Consider the following 20,074-nt stretch of genomic DNA (forward strand, 5'->3'; position numbering starts at 1 on the left):
TTGTCAAGGTTGGTGACAGAAACGTGTAGCATTTGAGTCATATTTACTTCAAACTCCTCTTCCCGCAGCAACTTGATTCCCTATTTATAGGCACTCTTGAAAGGCATTTCTGTTGTAAGCAGCTCCATGCCATGCTTGGATTTTGCACCTAACAAGAGCACTCGCCATTTCACGATCATTCAAAGCCTGCTGTTCTACTCCACCATGGGCGGGACTTCCTGTCCTGACACTTTAAGACCTATGGAAGGGGTACTTTTCTTGGCCTCACCAGCCAGAATTGCATGGCTCCAGGGTCTCCATTTGTGCCCACGATCTGCCACAGTCTCTCACACCAGAGAACCACTCCCCTTGTTGTACGTGTGTGCTGCACGTGACTACTTTCACTCAGCTCCAGGGTCTGTTTAGAAACTCGCTTTTTGTCCATCTCTGTCGAATGCCAAGCATTAAATTAGGGCTGTTAAAACGGTTAATTGATTAAGTGGCAGTGCTTAAATGATTAACCATTTTAGCTTAGATCCTGCTGCTCAGGCCCACCAAAGCCACAGGATCCTGCCGTGGTCGTGAGGTCCTTCCAGCAAGGCTGTGAGGTCCCACTGCTGGCTCAGCTGTGGCCATGGGGTCCTGCCACCTAATTTGCCCACCCTTCAGGACTGGGGCTGCTGCAGCCCAGTGTGGCTGGCCACCACCACTGGGGTTCACTGGTAAGGGCCAATTAACCTGTAGACATACTGGTAAGCCTTTTGAAACCCAGCTGCACTCTGCCGCACGAATGCAGCTGTGGCTCTTTTGCTGGGCATCTCTTGCATTACGCTCTGATTGCCTCTGCTTATAATGTAAACTAATCTGGGCTATATCCTGGGCTTGTGCCTTGTCATGCATTGTTAATTGGAAGCATATCTGCTTGTTAGTGTTCTCATTATTCTTTGTAAAGTCAAGTATATTTATTGTAACAACCTCGCTGTAGCTCAGTTATTGGCTACTGCACAGATAATTCAGCCCGTAATGAGCCTATCTATGAATTTGACCGATTCATATGGCTTTGCTTTATTAGGTGTATAACGTAACCATCAAGAGGCACACATGGTCACTAGTGACTCGTAAAGACAGCATGCCTTTCCCAGGGACAGTCCTGCCTGAATCTTGGTGTTCTTGATGTCCTGGGATGACTGTGTAGCAGTTTGTGGTGATTTTCGTTCTCCCACTGAAATTACTGTAGGGCTTCAATGCCTCTGGTCCTGCACAATGGAACTGCGGAGAGGTCTTCAGCCACCCTGGTTTCTCTGCAAGCCCAGTTGCTTCTGGGAACTCTTGCAAATGCTCCATCTACTTCATCCATTCTCTGCTGGGTTCCCTTTCAGATTCAGGTGGACGTGTTTGCTCCAGCAGTGGGTTTGTCCAAACATACCTGTTTACCTGATACTGTGAGTCTCAAGAGTCCAGGATACAGAGTTAGCTAACTCCTGACACCATATATTAGCCTAATGGTGGCTAAGGATACAATAACCAGCTCCAAAGGTTTAGGAAAGGGTGATGCTTATGTGTACTACTGGGGAGGAGCCAGTGGTCTTGGTACATGTTGGTACCAATGACCTAGGGAAGGGTAGGAGAGAGGTCCTGTGGCCAAATTTAGGTTGCTAGGTATGAGATTGCAGGACTTCCACGGTAGCGTTCTCTGAAATGCTTCCAGTTCCACGCACAGGGCCAGTTAGACAAGCAGAACTGTAGGGTCGCAATGTGCGGATGAGACGATGGTGTAGGAGGGAGGGGTTTAGATTCATAAGGACCTGGGGAAACTTTAGGGAAAGGGGGAGCCTACACAGAAAGGATGAGCTCCACCTAAACCAAAATGGAACCAGGTTGCTGGCACTTAAAATTAAAAAGGTTGTAGAGCAGTTTTTAAACGAAGAGCTGGGGTAAAGCCGCCAGGGGAGGAGGCACATGTGGTTTGGACAGTGGCATTCCTTCGGGCAGTATCTCTTATTGGAGATTTTCTGTGTCCTAGTAAGGAGGAGAGGATGAAACATGATAAAGCACAGGTAGTATCTGATGAGGAACAGTCGAGTATAACAGAGTCCCTTTCAATCACTTCATGTAATGGCAGGCAGCTAAAGAGTGACAAGTTCTTAAAGTGCTTATATACAAATGTTAGAAGTCTGAATAATCAGAGATGGGTGAGCTAGAGTGTCTCATATTAAATGAAGATATCAATATAATAGGTATCACAGAAACTCGGTGGAATGAGGATAATCAACAGGACACAGTAATACCAGGGTATAAAATTTATCAGGAGGACAGAGCAGGTCGTGCTGGAGGGGGCGGGGGTGGCACTATACATTAAAGAAAGTGTAAAATCAAATGAAGTAAAAATCATAAATGAATCAAACTGTTCCACAGAATCTCTCCGGTTCGCGATCCCATGCTTGAATAATAAGAATATAATGGTAGGGTTATACTACCGACCACGTGACCACACTGTGATAGTGACCGTGAAATGCTCAGGGAGATTAGGGAGGCTATCAAAATAAAAAAACAAACAATAATAATGGGGGATTTCAACTATCCCCATATAGACTGGGTACATGTCACCTCAGGACAGAAAGCTGAAGGTAAGTTTCTTGACATCTTAAATGACCCATGTACATCCTTGAGTGCTCTTTTAGCATTTTGATCAACCAGTGGCCCTACTGGTTGTTTGGCAGGCTTTCAGAAAGGGGAATTACACAAAAAGGAGGAAGTTAGTTAAACAGAAATTAACAGGTACAGTTCCTAAAGTGAAATCTCTGCAAGCTGCATGGAAACTTTTAAAGACACCATAATAGAGGCTCAACTCAAATGTATACCCCAATTTAGGAAATGTAGAAAGAGAACCAAAAAGGTGCCACTGGGGTTAAAAAATAAAGTAAAAGAGGCAGTGAGACACAAAGAGGCATCCTTTAAAAAATGGAAGTTAAATCCACGTGAGGAAAATAGAAAGGAGCACAAACTCCACCAAGTGAAGTGTAAAAATATAATTAGGAAGGCCAAAAAGAATTTGAAGAGCAGCTAGCCAGAGCGTCAAAAAGTAATAGCAAAAAAAAAATTTAAGTACCTCAGAAGCAGGAAGCCTGCTAAACAACCAGTAGGGCCACTGGTTGATCAAAATGCTAAAAGAGCACTCAAGGATGATAAGGCCATTGCAGAGAAACTAAATGATTTCTTTGCATTGCTCTTCACGGCTGAGGATGTGAGGGACATTCCCAAACCTGAGCAATTCTTTTCAGGTAACAAATCTGATGAACTGTCATAAATTGAGGTGTAATTAGAAGAGGTTTTGGAACAAACTGATAAAGTAAACAGTAATAAGTCACCAGGACCAGATGGTATTCACCCAAGAGTTCTGAAGGAACTTAGAAGTGAATCTGTAGAACTACTAACCGAAATTTGTAATCTGTCATTTAAATCAGCTTCTGTTCCAGATGACTTGAAGATAGCTAATGTGATGCCCATCTTTAAAAAGGGCTCCAGAGGTGATCCTGGCAACTTCAGGCCAGTCAGTCTTACTTCAGAACCAAGTTGAAAACTAGTTGAAACTAGTAATAGTTGAAACTCTAATAAAGAACCACATTGTCAGACACGCTGATGAATATAATTTGTAGGGGAACAGTCAACATGGCTTTTGTAAAGGGAAGTTGTGCCTCAACAATCTATTAGAATTTTTTGAAAGGGTCAACAAGCATGTGGACATGGGGGATCCTGTGGGTAAAGTGTACTTAGGTTTTCAGAAAGCCTTTGACAAGAACCCTCACCAAAGGCTCATGAGCAAGGTTAACTGGCATGGGATAAGAGGGAAGGTTCTCTCTTGGATTGGTAACTGGTTAAAAGATCAGAAACAAAGGGCTAGTTTTCAGAATTGATAATAATAAATGAATAATAAATAATAAAAATAAATTTCAGAATTGAGAGAGGTAAATAGTGGTGTCCCCCAGAGGTCTGTACTGGGACCAGTCCTAGTCAACATATTTATAAATGATCTGGAAAAAGGGATAAACAACAAGGTGGCAAAATTTGCAGATGATACAAAACTACTCCAAATAGTTAAATCCCAAGCAATCTGTGAAGAGCTACAATAGGATCTTAATAAATTGACTGTTTGGGCAACAAAATGGCAGATGAAATTCAATGCTGACAAATGCAAAGTAATGCACTTTGGAAAATATAATCCCAACTATACATATAAAACGATAGGGTCTGACTTAGCTGTTACCACTCAAGAAAGAGATCTTGGAGTCATTGTGGACAGTTCTCTGAAGACATACACTCAGTGTTCAGTGACAGTCAAAAAAGCTAACAAAACATTGGGAATCATTAAGGGAGGCATAGATAATAAGACAGAAAATGTCATATTACCTTTATATAAATTCATGGTACGTCCACATCTGGAATACTGTGTACAGATGTGGCTGCCCCATGTCAAAAAAGATATATTGGAATCGGAAAAGGTTCAGAAAAGGACAACAAAAGCAATTAAGTGTACGGAACGTCTGCCATATGACGAGAGATTAGTAAGCCTGGGACTTTTTAGCTTGGAAAAAAGAGGATTAAGTGGGACTATGACAGAGGTATATAAAATCATGACTGGTGTGGAGAAAATAAATAAGGAATTGTTATTTACTCCTTCTCACAACACAAGAATTAGGGTCACCAAATGAAATTAATAGGCAGCAGGTTTAAAACAAACAATAGGAAATATTTTTTCCCATAACGCACAGTTAACCTGTGGAACTCCTTGGCAGAGGATGTTGTGAAGACCAAGACTATAGCAGAGCTGAAACAGAACTAGACAAATTCATGGGGGGATAGGTCCATCAAGGGCTATGAGCCAGGATGGACATGGACCATGTCCCTAGCCTCTGATTGCAAGAGGCTGGAAATGGGCGACAGAGAATTGATCACTTGATGATTGCCCGTTCTGGTCATTCCCTCTGGGGCACCTGGCATTGGCCACTGTTGGAACACAGGATACTGGGCTCGATGGACCTATGGTCTGACCCAGTATGGCTGTTCTTATGTTCTGCGGCCTGAGCAGAGACAAGGGCCCAGGAGTTCCTGGGTGCTAATCCCACCTCCCTCGTGGCTATGGACAAGTCCAACGTTGTTGACTCCTGGAAAACTTGCTAGATTTGGTATTTCTTTCTTAAAGCTCCAGCCCCTGGAGGCCTCTACTACTGGTAGCTAACAGGGCGCCCTGGCCTAATAAGCAGAAGAATACAACCCCCACACACCCTCTCCACACCCCACAACCACCACTACCACTCAATAAATATTGCCATGGTTACAGAGCTAGCTGCCACTCTGTCTCCTTCACTGGTCCCAAGGAAATTTCAGAATGCCAGCCCTCAGGGTTGCACTCAAAAGACAAGAGAAGGGGACAGATGTGCAGCTAGCTCAGTAACTGGCTTGGACTAGGACGGCCCCCAGCACAGGACAAAAGAAGTGTGGCAGGATTCAAAGGGCCCTTCTTTCAAGAAGAAGGTGATAGCTGTTGGACGGTGTGACCCAGGCTCTTGCTGGGGACGGTGTCTGACGAAGCTAGGTTTGTCTGGTCATCACCACGGGATGGGAGGGCAATATAAACAGCTCCTTTGAAAACACCTTTCTCTAGAAGCTTTCTTCCTACTGTTCATGTAAACAAGGATTTACAGAGACTCTGGTCACTGTGCCCCACTGCTCATAGCCCACAGGGACTGAAGCCAGTCAGACCTACTAGATAAGCAGGTTGGATACTCAGGGTTTTGCTGCTTGGCTGGAGATCAGGCAATTCATCAGAGTTTACACTCCTAGCCTTGTCCCTTACTCACTCTCAAGTGTTTGCTTGAGCCAATCTTTTCCTTCCTAGTTTTCCAGACAGTCCCTAGATGAGTTAAACCAACACCGAAAACACACCAATAACCAGGCCCACGCACAGTATTCATACACTATCCCAGGGCAGCTCTAAATCCATCACACACATCTGCAGCTCTAAAATATTCCCCGCAAGATGAGTGGCCTAGAGAGGATACAAGGAGGTGCGGCTTTACCCGCATGAGCTTGGGACAAGTGCCTCACTTCGGTCGTGCTTCTCCACTCATGAATGCAGTAGAAATCCTATATTTATGCTGATAACATGTTTATCCCACCCCAGCCCACCATGCACACTTTACACTCCTCCCCCGCCCCCCGCTGGGATGAGGTGGATATGTTACGCAGTGGTATGAGGGCACGTGAGTGTGTATTAGAGAGAGAAAGTGGATGAGGTGGTGTCTTTTATTACCCAGGAAAGAGACAGGCCACACCGAGCTCTTCCATGGGTCCTTGAGATGTTGACCCAATAAAAGATACTACCCCCCCCCACCTTGTCTCTCTCATACCCTGGGACAGACCCAGTACAACTATATGCACACCAATGTTCCCTGTAAGCTGACAGCTTGGGTGGCCAGGCTGGAGAGATTCAAATGCCACCAGCTGGTCAGTAGAGTGCCCATAGTGTACATAGCTGGCAACTTCTGTTTCTATTGGTGGTGCACATCCCCACATGCCTTGGTGCACATAATGAAATTTATTCCACACATGGATGGGAAAAAATGGAGGGGCCATTGGTGCACATGTGTATTAGGGAGAAGCAGGCAGACCATGCCGTGTTTGGAGCAGTTTCTGTTCAGCTTTCGGTCCTGTGCCTGCGGGGACCCCTTGCAGAGCTCCGAGGGGGGACACCCGCCTTGCTGTCATCAAGGTAAATTTGCCACGCATGCTGCCCTATCCTGCTATTGTCATTCAACACGTGCTGACGCCAAACCTCCCCACGCGCAGGGTGACTGGAGCTGTGCACAGATAAGCAGAACCCCCCGCAGCAGGAGCAGACAGATGCTCGCTTATTCGTATGAGCAAATGCCTTCTGCCGGTCCCACTTCTGAGGTCTCCATCCACGGCTTCGTTCACGCTTACTGCCACCCCCTTTCCCTGGAGCCGTGTGAAAGCAGCTCGGGGCCTGTAGAAATACCCTGGCTGGTGGCTTACTTGGTCAAAGACGCCAAATGCCATCAATAAATACCGTCTAAGAGCAAGGCACGCGCCCCGTCTCAGGCTCAGACTAAACACCAGTAATTAGTCTCTGCAGTAACCCTCCCCAGGCACGGCAGGCTGGTATTTACAGCAGCACAGGCAGCAGCGGCTGACGAGCGAGGGCTTTGTCTCTGTCACAAGTGGCTGGTGCCAAGCAGCACGTGTGGCTGAGAACGGCCGGGCAGCCCCATTCCCTCCCAGGAGGGGGAGCAGAGCCGCCACGCCGGCCCTCTGGTGCAGGCGGGCACTCCAGCTCCAAGGAGGGCAATCTTCTCCTGTGCCCCTGCTTCACCCGGGGGCGTTCGCTGGTGCTTTCATCTGAGCCACGTGACACGGGTCCCACGGGAGTTGCGTCATCCCCACAGAACACAATGATCCAACTTCAGCGCGTGTGTGATTAAGGGGGGGGGGGACAAATTGAAGGGGAGGGTTGGATGGGGAACGTTGAGCAGTGTCAGCTGATTGCCAGCTCTGCCCGTGTCAGGCAGACGCGTGCTGTCAGGAGCCTGAACTCCATGTGCCTGTGCACGCACCTCTCCATCTCCTGCGCTGCGGATGTTTTGACAGGAGCTGCACAGATGAGCAGGCTGTGCCACGAGCTGCTGGCAGTACAGTGGGACGGCCCAAAGGGGCTGGAGCACATGACCTATGGGGAGAGGCTGAGGGATTTGGGGTTGTTCAGTTTGCAGAAGAGAAGACTGAGGGGGGACTTAACAGCAGCCTTCAGCTTCCTGAAAGGGAGCTCTAAGGAGGAGCGTGAGACTGTTCTCAGTGATGTTAGATGGCAGACCGAGGAGTAATGGTCTGAAGCTAAAGAGGGAGAGGTGTAGGAAAAACTACTTCACCAGGAGGGTGGTGAGGTATTGGAATGTGCTGCCGAGAGAGGTGGTGGAATCTCCATCCCTCGAGGTTTTAAGTCCCTGCTTGACAAGGTCCTGGCTGGGATGACTTAGTGGAGGTTGATCCTGCTTGAAGCAGGGGGCTGGACTAGATGACCTCCTGAGGTCCCTTCTAGCCCTATGATTCTATGAAAGGCAGGTGGACCTGCTCTCCTGGGAGCCAAAATACATGGCGGGGCAGCACCCCCCCATCAGCGGCAGCCCACGAGGTTGGAATCTTTGCATAGTCCCATGGAAAATGGATCTAATGTCACATCTCCTTCCTGTGGGGGAAAAAAGCTTTGATGGACACACACGGGTTGTCTGATCGCTTTAGCTGGCTATAAATAGCACAGTGGCCATGATGAACTAGCCTCTCGCATACAATGCCATCCAAAATCCAAGGGCAGCTAGTCTGAGCAACCACCCCATGCCACCATGGCTACTTTCTGTGGAGTTGCTCAGCCAAAATAGCACGTGTTTGGCTGCCCAGGCTCAGAACTGGACTGTACCTGGGAGGTGTCCTGGGCCCCCGGCTGCAGTGCATGATGGGAACGATACATCCTGGGGAGCCCTAAAGAGCACAGCCCCACAACAGGCAGCTTTTCCTTTACTCCCATGCTGACTGAAGCCCAAGACCCTTAGCAGAGATGGGCATGGGACCTGCAGAGAGGTGCAAAGGCCAGTCTGAGTCCTGGGGAACACTGCGATCACTTGACCGCGTGGAGGTAAATTCCAGCCATGCTATCGCCATAGCCTAGACCAGCAGGCAGCGCTCTCAAAGCCGCTAAAGCTAATTCCCCCCCCACTTACAGGAGACACAGGAAATGACATCATCATGCACAGGCTGGGCTTCCTGGATGCCTCAGACCCACGCTCCCAGGGAGCTGTGCTCCTGGCACACGTCAGCCTGGGCTCCTGGTGTTCATTGCCCCCCCCACTGTGGCCACTTCTGGCCCCTGCCCAGTCTTCCCTCTGACCCCCTTCCCTCCTCCCTGGCCCCAGAGCTCTATTTAAAATCATTATTTATGGGTGGGATTTTTTTTGTTTGGACCGGTATGCACGTAAGAAATTTTACCTGCCCAAAAGAAAATTCAGCTGGCCCAAGAATGGCTGTTAAGGGGAACACTGCCCCTCACCTTCGCTGGGCTCCCCTGACACCTGCGGGGCTGTGTGTGCGGAGGAGGTTTGAGGTGGCTGCATTGTGTGTGGGTGGGGAGGTGGAAGTGTGCTCGCGTGGAGGGTGTGGGTGGGGAGCTGGGGGTGCATGTGCATGGTAGGTGTATGTGTGAGAACTGCTGGCGTGTCTGAGCCCAGGGCTGTGTGTGTGAGCTGAGTGTGCTTGTGGTGTACGTGTGTTTGTGTGTGAGAGCTGAGAGTGAGTCCATGGTGTCAGTGTGGGAGGGAGCTGGGAGCTTCCCTGTCTTGAGCTGTGGGGAGTGTACCCACCATGTGTATTGGGGGGGTGACAGGTGTATGGTTACGCAGGGTGCATGTGCGGGGTGCGGGAGTTTGTGGGGGAGAGAGGGAGTGTGCCCCACAATGTGCGTGTGTGCATTGGCCGAGTGTGCCCCCCCAGTGTCAGTGTGCCTGCAGTCGGGGGCTGTGTTCCTGCAGTGTGTACATGTAGAGGGCAGAGTGCCTGCCGTGTATATGCGCTGTATATGCTCCCTATATAGAGTGACTGCGCTCGCCTATGCCCCATCTCTGGCCTAGTGATGAAACTCTGAGCAACGTTTTATTTTTTTTTTACATTAACGCAGTCTTCCCTGAACCTGGAAGGAAAATGCCAATACGAGCAAAAATATAAGGCAGAAAACAGAACTTGCACGGCTGAGTGGGAGAGTCAATATTTTTTGTCGAATGCAATGGTAAACACTGTGTTTGACACATCACGCTCCATTGGGACACTTCAAGTCTTCTAATCGACAGAGCCATTTCACCACACACCACACTACCATTGATCGGAAACTTCCAAAAAGTACCGAACTCTGTGCACGCAATCTCAAAAAGGTGAAAAGCCAAACAGAAAAACAGACAAGTGTTCAGCAAAGTTAACAAGCCACCTCAAACTGTTACACTTGCCTCCTATCGTGTCGCTTGGAATATAGCTCGTGCTAAAAAGCCACACTGCGAGGGCGAGTTTGTTAAGAAATGTCTCGCAGATGTTATTTCCATCGTGTCTTCAGCAGACGAAAATCTGAAAAGAAAAATTTCAGACCTTCAAATCTCCCACCACCCAGTTGCACGCAGTGGTTCTGAGATAACCGAAGCCATTGAATCGCAGTTGTGTTCAGAGCTTCAGAAACGCCAGCACCTCAGCGTTGGGCTGGACGAGTTGTGTGATGAACAGGACACACCACAGTTAGCAGTACTCATAAGGACAGTCATAGAGGCTTGTGTACTAACGGATGAACTCCTGGGCAGTGTTCCATTAAAAGAGAGAGCCTGTGACACTGATGAGAAAGAAGCACTGATGGCAGTTGTTTCAAAAACGAGTCTGCCTGTACAGAAACCTACCGCGATTGCAACAGACAGGGCTAGATCTACGCTTGGGTCTGTAAATGGATTTGTGTAAGGCTGACAGCTTCCCTCATTCTAGAAATTTCACTGCATCGTTCATCAGGAGCAACCGGTGCCGAAAAAGCTGAACTTAGACCATGTCATGAAACCCGCACTGGAAATGGTCAATTACGTTCACACAGATCCCCTTAACCACAGACCGTTCAAGATTCTTCGTGATGATGAGCTTGAAGGTGACCTTCCTGGGGACCTACCGCTTCGCTGTACTGGGAGATGGCTTTCAAGAGGCAAAGTGAGGTCCTGTTTTCTTGAGCTGTTGGGCACAGTGAAATTGTTCACAGGAAAGAAGCACAGGGACTACCCTGAGCTTTCAGACCCTCAGTGCACTTTGGATGTGGCACTTCTCGTGGAGATGCTTTGTCATTTGGACAAACTGAACCTGGATTTACAAGGGGGTAAATTAAAGTTGCTGCCTGACCTTATGGAAAGTGTGTTCACATTTGTAAACAAACTCAAGCTGCTCCGAACATAACTTCAAAAGGGGGAACTAGCACATTGTCAGTGTTACAAATGTACAAGCAGCAGAAGGCTGGAAAAGGAGCACAACGCAATAAGCATCATTGCTTGAAAAACTTGAGGGAGCTTTCGGGGAAAGATTTTGTGATCTACAGCTGAAAAAGCTTCAGATTAAATTCCTTTCTGACCTGCTGAGTCTGGGTGCTTGAAGGCCCCTTTGGTCACACATGAAGCAACCACAGAACATGAGATAACTGAGCTCGCGGATGATGAGAGACCAAAGTCTTCTCTATAACAGGGCACCCTTGAATTCTCAGAAACTGATAGATAAATATCCCAACATCAAAAGTGCTTCTCTCCCACTGCTATTGATGTTCGATTCAACAGATCTTTGTGAGTTGCTGTTTTCAGCACTGAAACGTGAAATCAAGGCATTAATCTGTTCTGATACCCATGTGAAGGAATTACTTCAAGTGGTCTCAACTGAGTACAAGCCAGATCGAAAGGATCGTTGACAAGGATTGCCAGAAGTCCCACTGAGATAAAAAGTGCATCTTATAAGGTAAAGAAAAGAATGCTTTTGTCCCACTTCGATCTTTTGACTAATTAGTTATTATTGTGATGTTTCAAGTATTAAGAAGCCACTGAAGTTGTATAATTGAAACTTATATAACACACACAATTAAAGTTGTATAATAAATATTATTACATACACCCAGCTCTTGGCAGTGCTCATGGGAACTTTTCAGCCCCATGTCTGTTACAGGTTGGCCCCCATTGATTTAAACCAAAGGCCTGAGTTACACCCAGGGTAAGCTACTACTGTGAGAAACAGCCCACCAAAGGCAGCAAGAGGAGCTGCAAAGGAACATGTCCTGAGAATGAGAGCCAAGCTCTGAGCAGAAAAGTAGACTGCAGGGTACAGAGGCTAGTGAGGCAGGCAGAGAGCAGAGAGAGGCTGCTGTCCCAATATTCCCAAATGAACACTAGGCTAAGAGGCAGAATGGCCCGTTTCCTAACAAGCTCAAGCCATGAGTAGAAGGAATATGTCCATCTTATCTTTCCATTAGCTCACTCTTGTGAGTGAGAGGGACAGCGACCCCCACAAGGATTAGGATCCAGTATTCACCCTGCTCTCCCCATGCCATTGCAGGACACGGTGTGGAAGACGGCGACGTAATTTTAACAGGCAGCTCCAACTTAAACGTTTCAAAGGAATGGAAAAACCCCAGCAGGCTTTCTGTGGGAGAAAATCTCATTCCACCGCCTAGTCGGCTGTGCGTGGGCAGTCACCACCACAGTTAAGCCTGAAACTCCCATTTTACCCTCAGGCACCACTGGGGGCCAAGAAATTTTACATCTTAAAACCCAGGAATTCAGATTCTGCCGCTCCCTTCTCGCGCAGAGAATTCCAGATGCTGAAGGACTTCTTAGAAGGAGGAAGAAGAAAGCCCCTTTGCAGAGTTAACCTACTACCTCCTCCTTTTCTTGCTGTGCTCTAATTTTACCCAGTCTTCTGCACTTTCCCCACAAACTCAGCTTCTCGTTCTCCCCCAGAATAGACACTTGTCTTATCTATATGGACTAGGACACTTCTAAAGTTTGGCTAGGGAGTACCATGTCTCTTGTTGCCATAGGCTTAGGTTAGCAGCTCTGCAGGCAAAGTCTGCAGTCAAACCACCTCTGCCAGCATCCAGCAGCAGAATTTCCATGGCATGCTCTTCTCCAGTCACTGGCGACCTCCCCACAGCCTGGGCCTTGCTTAAACCTCTGTATGGGCTAGACAAATGGCACTAAAAAATCCCTGGTGTAACACTGATGTCAGCGGAAATTACTCAGGGATGAATCTGACCTAGTTGCTTCTAGCCCAGACCTTAAAACTCACATTAGTAAAACCCCAGCCCCACCATGCACACTGATTACAATGCCACTGGAGATGCTATCAGTATCTAGGCACCTACAGTAACAGCTCCCTTACAAAGAAACATCCTCAGAACTTGAGCACTTCATCAGTGCTCCCAGGAACTTGCTCCCCAAAGGTGCTGGGCACAAAATCCCCCTGTGTCATCTGCGCACGGCCCCCGCTCCTGGTCTTAAGCGAAGCAGAATGGCTAAGCCATGTATCAGTCCATGCACAGAAGGCTACAGGCGTGTGTCCAACCCTTGCCTAGCTCAGCCAACCACATCTGCCGACAGGGCACAGCAGCGCCAATCCTCAGTACACGCTCGTTGCATGTCTCTCTGTTCTGCTAGGACCGGGACCGGGAAACCTGCTCACGGGTGTGCAGGCTGCAGACGGGGGCGCTGGGGAGGAGGAGATGGTGTGCAGTGCCAAATCTCATCCCGACCACTTTTCCAAAAACCCCTCCCCTTAACACAGGGCTCGTTAGAGCTGGCACAGAGGACAGACCTTTGCCATTCAACCAGTTCTTTGCAACACGTCACAAATCCAACCCACCAACGGGTGGGAAGTTGCATGTGCCTCTCCAGTTAATTAGCTTTTCCTCCTTTCCAAGGCACCCAGAAGTGTAGGGGACCCAGAACTGAGTCCAGCCTGTGCTCCCACATAACAATACACCCCACCATTGAGGAGCTGCCCCATTTAGACACAGACCCTGGAGCTCCCACATACCCGGCCTCTGCTTCTCCAGCACACGGATCCCTCCCAAGAGCCCAATGCACCACGGCAGCCTCACTCACGTTGTACAGCACTGTGGTCCACCCTTCCATGGTAATGCACTGGAAGACGGTCAACACAGCAAAGAGGATGTTGTCGAACTGTGTGATCCCATCGTTGGGACCGATCCACTCCTTGCACTCGTAACCTGAGGGGCATCCCTGCACCCCACATGGATGAGGGGGATCCAGTTCTTCCAGTTCACCTGCAGTCACACAGAGGACCAACCAGAGGCGATCAGGGTGGGAATGGGGAGACATGAGGAAGCAGATGGAGCCCAGCTCCAATACTCCATGGGGTGCGCGTCCAGCTCTGTTATTAAACCCCTCACATATGGGAGTCATCAGGTCACTGTAATGACTGTGACCTGCAGGGCCCTGACTTTCCGCTCCGCTCTTGATTTGCTCCCCTCCTTCCTGACTTTCGACGCTCCACCAACACCCCTCCTGCTAATGCGGCCCAAGCACCTCTTTCAATGCCCCTTGCTCCTGACCCAAAATAACACTGGGCCCTCTGGTTTTGACCCCTTCTGAGCAGGGATGGCCAGTCATGTTAAAGTGAGTCCGTCTGTTTCTTCCCATCCCCCTCCTCCCCCACCTCAGACTGTGAACTCCCCCGGGAAAGGACCGCTCCCTTCTTGCCTGCCTAGAAAGCACCCAGTGCACAATGGGTTTGACTAATAACAATCTAGAGTTGCCTTTTATTCTCTGTATTGAAGTATTGCCAATCCCTGTAACTTCATGGTGAGTCTCACAGCGGCTGCTGTTTTCCTTAAAGCCCCAGCTCCTGGAACCCTGGGGTTAGTTGGGCATCTCGGGGAGCTGTAACAACCACAGAATGGTGGAACAGGAAGTACAGCGGCAGCCTGCCTACCTGAATTGTTTGTGTAGCAAGCTCGGTGCAGTTTTCCGCTGTAGAACTCCAGGCCGATGATGGCGAACATCAGAATAGCGAAAAAGAGCAGGAGGCCTATCTGGAGAAGAGGCACCATGGCCTTCATGATGGACTTCAGCACAATCTGTAAGCCTGAGCAAGAGGAGAGAAGATGCAGGTCACTGACCATCCCACCACCTTGCCCCACGAATGCAAGAGATGACATTTCTCCCTCGGTAAGGGGACGGTGAGCCACAGAGATGACAAAGGATCAGGCACCAGCCAACTGTGACCACGCAAAGCAGAGAGTCAAGAAAGCTGAGCCAAACAGGCTTTGAGCATAACCTCCTCCTACCTGCTACTCCCATATCCGCCCAGCATTGATGTCTTAGTTTTTGGTACTTTCTTCTCTCCCTATGTAACTATTCCATCTGCCGAATTTCCACTGAGATCCACAGACTTCCCCGCCAGGAGCAAGGGCAGACTGGGTGATAGAGAACAGCTGTGAGGATCGGCAGGAGGACTTTGTTCTTGGAGGAGCAGCATGAGCGAGAGGATAGGACTATGTATTCAGGATGGGTTCTATTCCTGGCAGTGCCATGGGCCAGCTGCATGACCACAGGAAGAGAGAGGTGACTCAGTTTACTCACCACCTCATGTTTGTATTGTTTACTCACACTGAATGTTCTTCAGGGCAGGAATCATCTCTTCCTTCGTGGTGCAGGAGGCAGCACAACAGAGCCCTTATTTAAGTGAGGGGCACTAGATGCTATTGGAAAAAAGCCTCCCCCACTCGTCTGGATTTGCCTTCTGAGTGGAAACGGGTAGCACCACATTTCAAAGTCCCACCGCGGCAGATGAAAAATCAGCCGGCGCCCACTGCCAAAGCACACCCGCAGGCAACGTTTTGGGACAGGAAAATCAAGAAACTGCCCAGCCAGCCACCAGGCGTGGGATGGGCCAATCTGACTGCGTGTTCTCCACACCCAGCTCTGTCCCTGCTCCTCGCTCCTGACCTGCTCTCCCACCTCAGGGCTCTCCTGAGCAGGAGCCACCAGGGCTGCTTTGCTGTCAAACTCAGGTTTCAAAGCGTGGGTTTTGATCTGGAGGAAAGTGCCCGCCGGAGACAGGACATACGAGGGGTACCAAGGAAGAAAGTGCTGCAAATCTCTCCCGCTGTTGCCCTGCCACCTTTGAGGAAGAGATGAGAGGTTCGGTCTCCATGGCTACTCAGCTCCCGGACTCTCTCCTGAGAGCATGGAGCACAGAACCACTCAGGTGGGAGTGTGGCCTGTGCTACGGCCTCTGTACACTAGAATGTGGGCCAGGAGCAACCTACACAGGCCACTGACCAGCTCTGGCACAGGGAGACCACTTGGTGACCTCGTGCAAAAGGCGTCATAACCCAGGGCAATTCCCTGCGACCCTAAACCAAGTCTCATCCAGTCCCATGAGGTCTCTCTTTGGAAGGGAGGCCCCTGCTGTCCTCACCCCATTTAGGAACACAGTGAGCTTTATGTTCATGGTACAGAAAGGGGACAGACCAGGAGCACCAATCACCTGATCCCTTTATTTCTCCCTCTGTGTAAAGAAGGGCAGGAAATCCCCTTCTTAACACCGTGCAGCCCTGGAGGAGCTTACCTCTGCCTTCGGGGGCCACCGCTGTGACAGCAACACACACGTCCTCTGCAGCAAACCACGTGGCGTTGCGATCTGGTGGGTGGGGTCACTGCTTCATGCAGGCCCGGTGACCCTTGCTTGGCCCAGCCGCCTCTCTGCCAGGACAGCAGGGGAGGAAGGCCAAACCCCCGCAGAGCGGTGACCTCGGCGTTCCAGGTCACCACACCCAGCGTGGGGAGCCGGGGGAAAGGCACGGCCGCAGGGTGAGAGCAGTGCCCACCGCTGCTACGCCCCCTTTCGAAGTTCTGCCCAGGCCCCAAATGACTGTGTGGCCCTGATCTAGGGGCAGGGGCGGGAGCCTCTCCTGTGGAAATCTGGGTGAGGGAGCACTCCGCCCTGCTGGGGACCGCTGCAGGGGCAGCCACGGTGAGGCAGGAGTCCGTGGGCGTGTGGCCATTGGCCTCCCGAAGGCACAGATTTCACTCGCAGTCCCAGGGGTGGCACGCGGGAGCCCCAGGGACATCCCCATCTCCCCGGTGCCGCCAAGGAGCAGGAGAACTTACTGGGAATGCCTGAGACGAGCTTCAGAGGCCTGAGCACGCGCACCGCCCTCAGCGTCCGCAGGTCCACGTGGGTGTTGAAGTGCGTTCCAGCCGTGGCCAGGATGCTGCGGTCAGACAATGACAAAGCAGTTATTGGCCACTGAGAGCTGGCGGTGCCAACAGGCCCGCAAAAGGGAGGCGTCATGGCTGGGCCAGTGCAGACAAGGCACCTGGACTCCCTGGTGCACCTCACCCCTCCGGGGAGTCAGCAGCCATTCCAGCAATGGTAGCGGAATAGATCATGTTTCAAACAAACACACGGGTGCCAGGATCCGCGTTCCCAGCTGGAGTGCAGTGCAGGGCAACCCTCCCCACAGGAAAAGGAGTCACACTCAGCCTCCCGCTCAGGCCCTCAGGGTTGGCATGAAGCTCGGGTATGGGGTGGAGATGTTACACCAATCTTGTGGCTCCCTGACACTGGAGCTGCTGAGCATCACTTTGGCCCCAGCATACAATTCGGAGCACCCTCAAGGCTGCCTTAAGTTTTGCCACCTGGTAACAGCCCCTCAAAGTCATTCAGACAGACAAGAGATGCAGAGAAAGCAGCTCCCTGGGCACACCCCGTACACCCGGAACCAGCAGATGGCCCAGCAGCTTCTAGCCCTGCATCCCACGAACAATCCAAGGTCCACTTTTTTCACTGACAAACCAACCCAGGTGGCTGCTGGAGCAAGGATCGGGCCCTCCATCCATGCCAGGAGTCACACACGGTCTCTGAGCGCAGTGGACTCAGCCAGCCACACATCAGCGGACCACACAGGTCTGATTCACTGCTGCTTCTCAGCTCCTGCACCCATTTACACCTCTGCAAAGCACGTGCAAAATGCCCCTAGATCAGACAGGTAATGTCTGACAACCACATCGTACAGGCGACTCTGGTAGTGACGATGGTGAGCCAGGCCCCGCGATGGACACCCGGGTGCCCTACTCATTAGCAACGCCATGTAATTGTGCTCTGGGATTTCTAATTGTTGGGACGGTGCTTTTCAGCTCTGTCCTTTGCATTCTGGGGATCAATTTAATCTGTCTCCAGGGCACAAGCAGTGGGGAACAGAGCCGGCACTCAGAACATCAGAGTCTTGCCCTGGTGAATAGTGACACCTCTCAGAATTAATGCTCCGCATCTCGAGGGACAAGGCTCCCTGGACCTGTCAGTGCCACAGGCAGGCAGGACAGGGATGGAGTGGAAGCTCACAATTAAAATGCAATCAGCAATCGGGGTGGGCAGTGGAAGCAGTAACTGAGGTGGGTTATATACCCACAGCGCTGACCTCAAATGGCACAGGCCTGACTGGCACTGCCAGGCTGGACCTCAACTGTTGTGTGTCACTAGACAAGATTGAGGGCTCTGGCTGGCTGAGGGCAGGGAGAAGGTAGAGATGGGGCCACAGAGAGAGCCCCCACGGCTGCCCAAAGGGTGTTCTGGGTGAAGGCGGGAGGCGAGCAGAGAAGACAGACGGAGAGCGGGGCAGGAGGAGGGAGTGACCTCAGAGCTCTCTGCAGCAATCCAAAACCCAAGGAAAACTGGGTCATTGTTCCACTAATTTATCTAATTACAGGCCAGAGCAGCTCTGTGCTAGGTCCCTTGAGCACTGTGCAATTAACAATCTTCTCTCACCCCCACCCTGCAGTGTACACTAGGTACAGACCTACCCCCTTCAGAAGGAGGAGTTGTTTCCTAGGATACACGGACAGGGGAAATGATCTAACATCGTCAGAACAGCTCGCTGCATCTCTCACACACCCTTTCTGCTGATCACGTCGGATTGGAAAGGGGTGAAATGACAAGCACCAGGAGATAAACCTGAGCCAGGCACCTGCTTAATCTGGGCAACAGCTCTGCTCTGACAGTCTCATATGCCCCGACCATCTAATCCCAACAGATCCCGCCAGGACCGTGGTAAGATCCATAGGTTCCTCCCACATGCCTGTGTGAACAGAGCATCCCCTTCCAGAACCAGGACCCAGCTTCAGCTGCTTAGTCTGAGGCCAAAAATGCTGCATGTGCGACCGCCCACAGGCGGGCTCCAACCTGGGACCTCCGGATGTGCACTTTGGCTGTCATGATTAGTCCTCCTCCAAACACACCTCAGGAAGGGAATCTGAATGAGAAACCAGGTGGCCGTGAAAAGGGAAGAGGTGGTGAAACCCAAACAGTCTTCTAGTTGCGGGGGCAGGAGAGAAATAAGAGGAAGGGAGAAAGGCTGGGCTTGATCCCAGGGCTGCGGCGTGAGGGAGGAAGCCCAGGGAGCAGCGGCAGGGGAGCAGGTACCCGGCTTGCCACAGAATGGAACGCAGAAGGACTTACAGCGGGAGGAAGGTGGGAACATTAGGAGCACAAGGGGACGAATGGAGTGGGGAGCAGGCAGGAACCGGGCATGAAGGAGAGTACAGGGACCTCCTCTGGGGCACCTGGCATCGGCTACTCTCAGCAGACAGGATACTGGGCTAGATGGACCTTTGGTCTGATCCAGTATGGCCGTTCTTATGTTCTTATGGCTTCAGACTACACAGGAAGGAGACACCAAGAAACTTCACCTGCCCTTGTTTGACTTGTCCTTCCCTGCATCTCCTCCCTGAGGAAACCTCCCGCCCAGCCTCTCCCTGCATCCTGCAACCACTTCCAGACTTCTCGACTTACACCTCCTCACCCTGTCACACCAGCTTTCCCCACAATGCCCAACCAACACGGCATGTTGTCCAGTCCCAAAAGCACCCTTCCTTGCTCTGCCCGATACTGCCCCTTGAGCCGCTAACGACAGACCCCGCTGGCCCAGCCCCTTCCCTCTGACCTCCCCACAGGGCGCCCCCTCTCCCCTGTTGCTGATGTAGTGAAGACCAGGACTTTTACAGGGTTCAGAAAAGAGCTAGATCAATTCATGGAGATTAGGTCCATCAATGGCTGTTAGCCAGGCTGGGTAGGAATAGCAAAGGCTGGAAATGGATGACAGGAGAGGCATCATTCAATGACAACCTGTTCTGTTCACTCCCTCTGGGGCATCTGGCATTGGCCGCGGTCAGATGACAGAATACTGGGCTAGATGGACCTTTGGTCTGACCCAGTATGGCCAGTCTTATGTTCTTATGTTTTCCCATAATGCCTCCCTAGCACCACCCCACTCCCCACTGGAGGCTCCGCATCAAGGCATACTGGGGCCATCTTAGAAAACCCAAAAAGGAGTCTAATGGTACTGCTTCCAGAAAACCTTGCGAACAAACCAATGAGAGAGACTAGGAAACAACAGGTCTAGACTGCTCAGTGACGGGAGCTGCGCCAAAGCCAGGGAGGTGGCAAAAATCCAGGCAGC

General features: G+C 50.6%; 1 protein-coding gene across 1 annotated transcript in view; it reads right to left on the reverse strand.

Moving 5' to 3' along the window:
* CACNA1E (calcium voltage-gated channel subunit alpha1 E) overlaps nt 1–20,074 on the reverse strand; it is a 245,656-nt gene that overhangs the window by 142,926 nt on the left and 82,656 nt on the right. Inside the window, exons 5-7 of the mRNA XM_075003399.1 lie at nt 16,728–16,831; nt 14,545–14,697; nt 13,695–13,876 (exon numbers count right to left, since the gene is read on the reverse strand). Of these exons, the coding sequence (XP_074859500.1) occupies nt 13,695–13,876; nt 14,545–14,697; nt 16,728–16,831 (439 nt within the window). The remainder of the gene's footprint in view (nt 1–13,694; nt 13,877–14,544; nt 14,698–16,727; nt 16,832–20,074) is intronic.

This window comes from Carettochelys insculpta, chromosome 9 (assembly GCF_033958435.1).
Source record: "Carettochelys insculpta isolate YL-2023 chromosome 9, ASM3395843v1, whole genome shotgun sequence".
Lineage (NCBI taxonomy): Eukaryota > Metazoa > Chordata > Testudines > Carettochelyidae > Carettochelys > Carettochelys insculpta.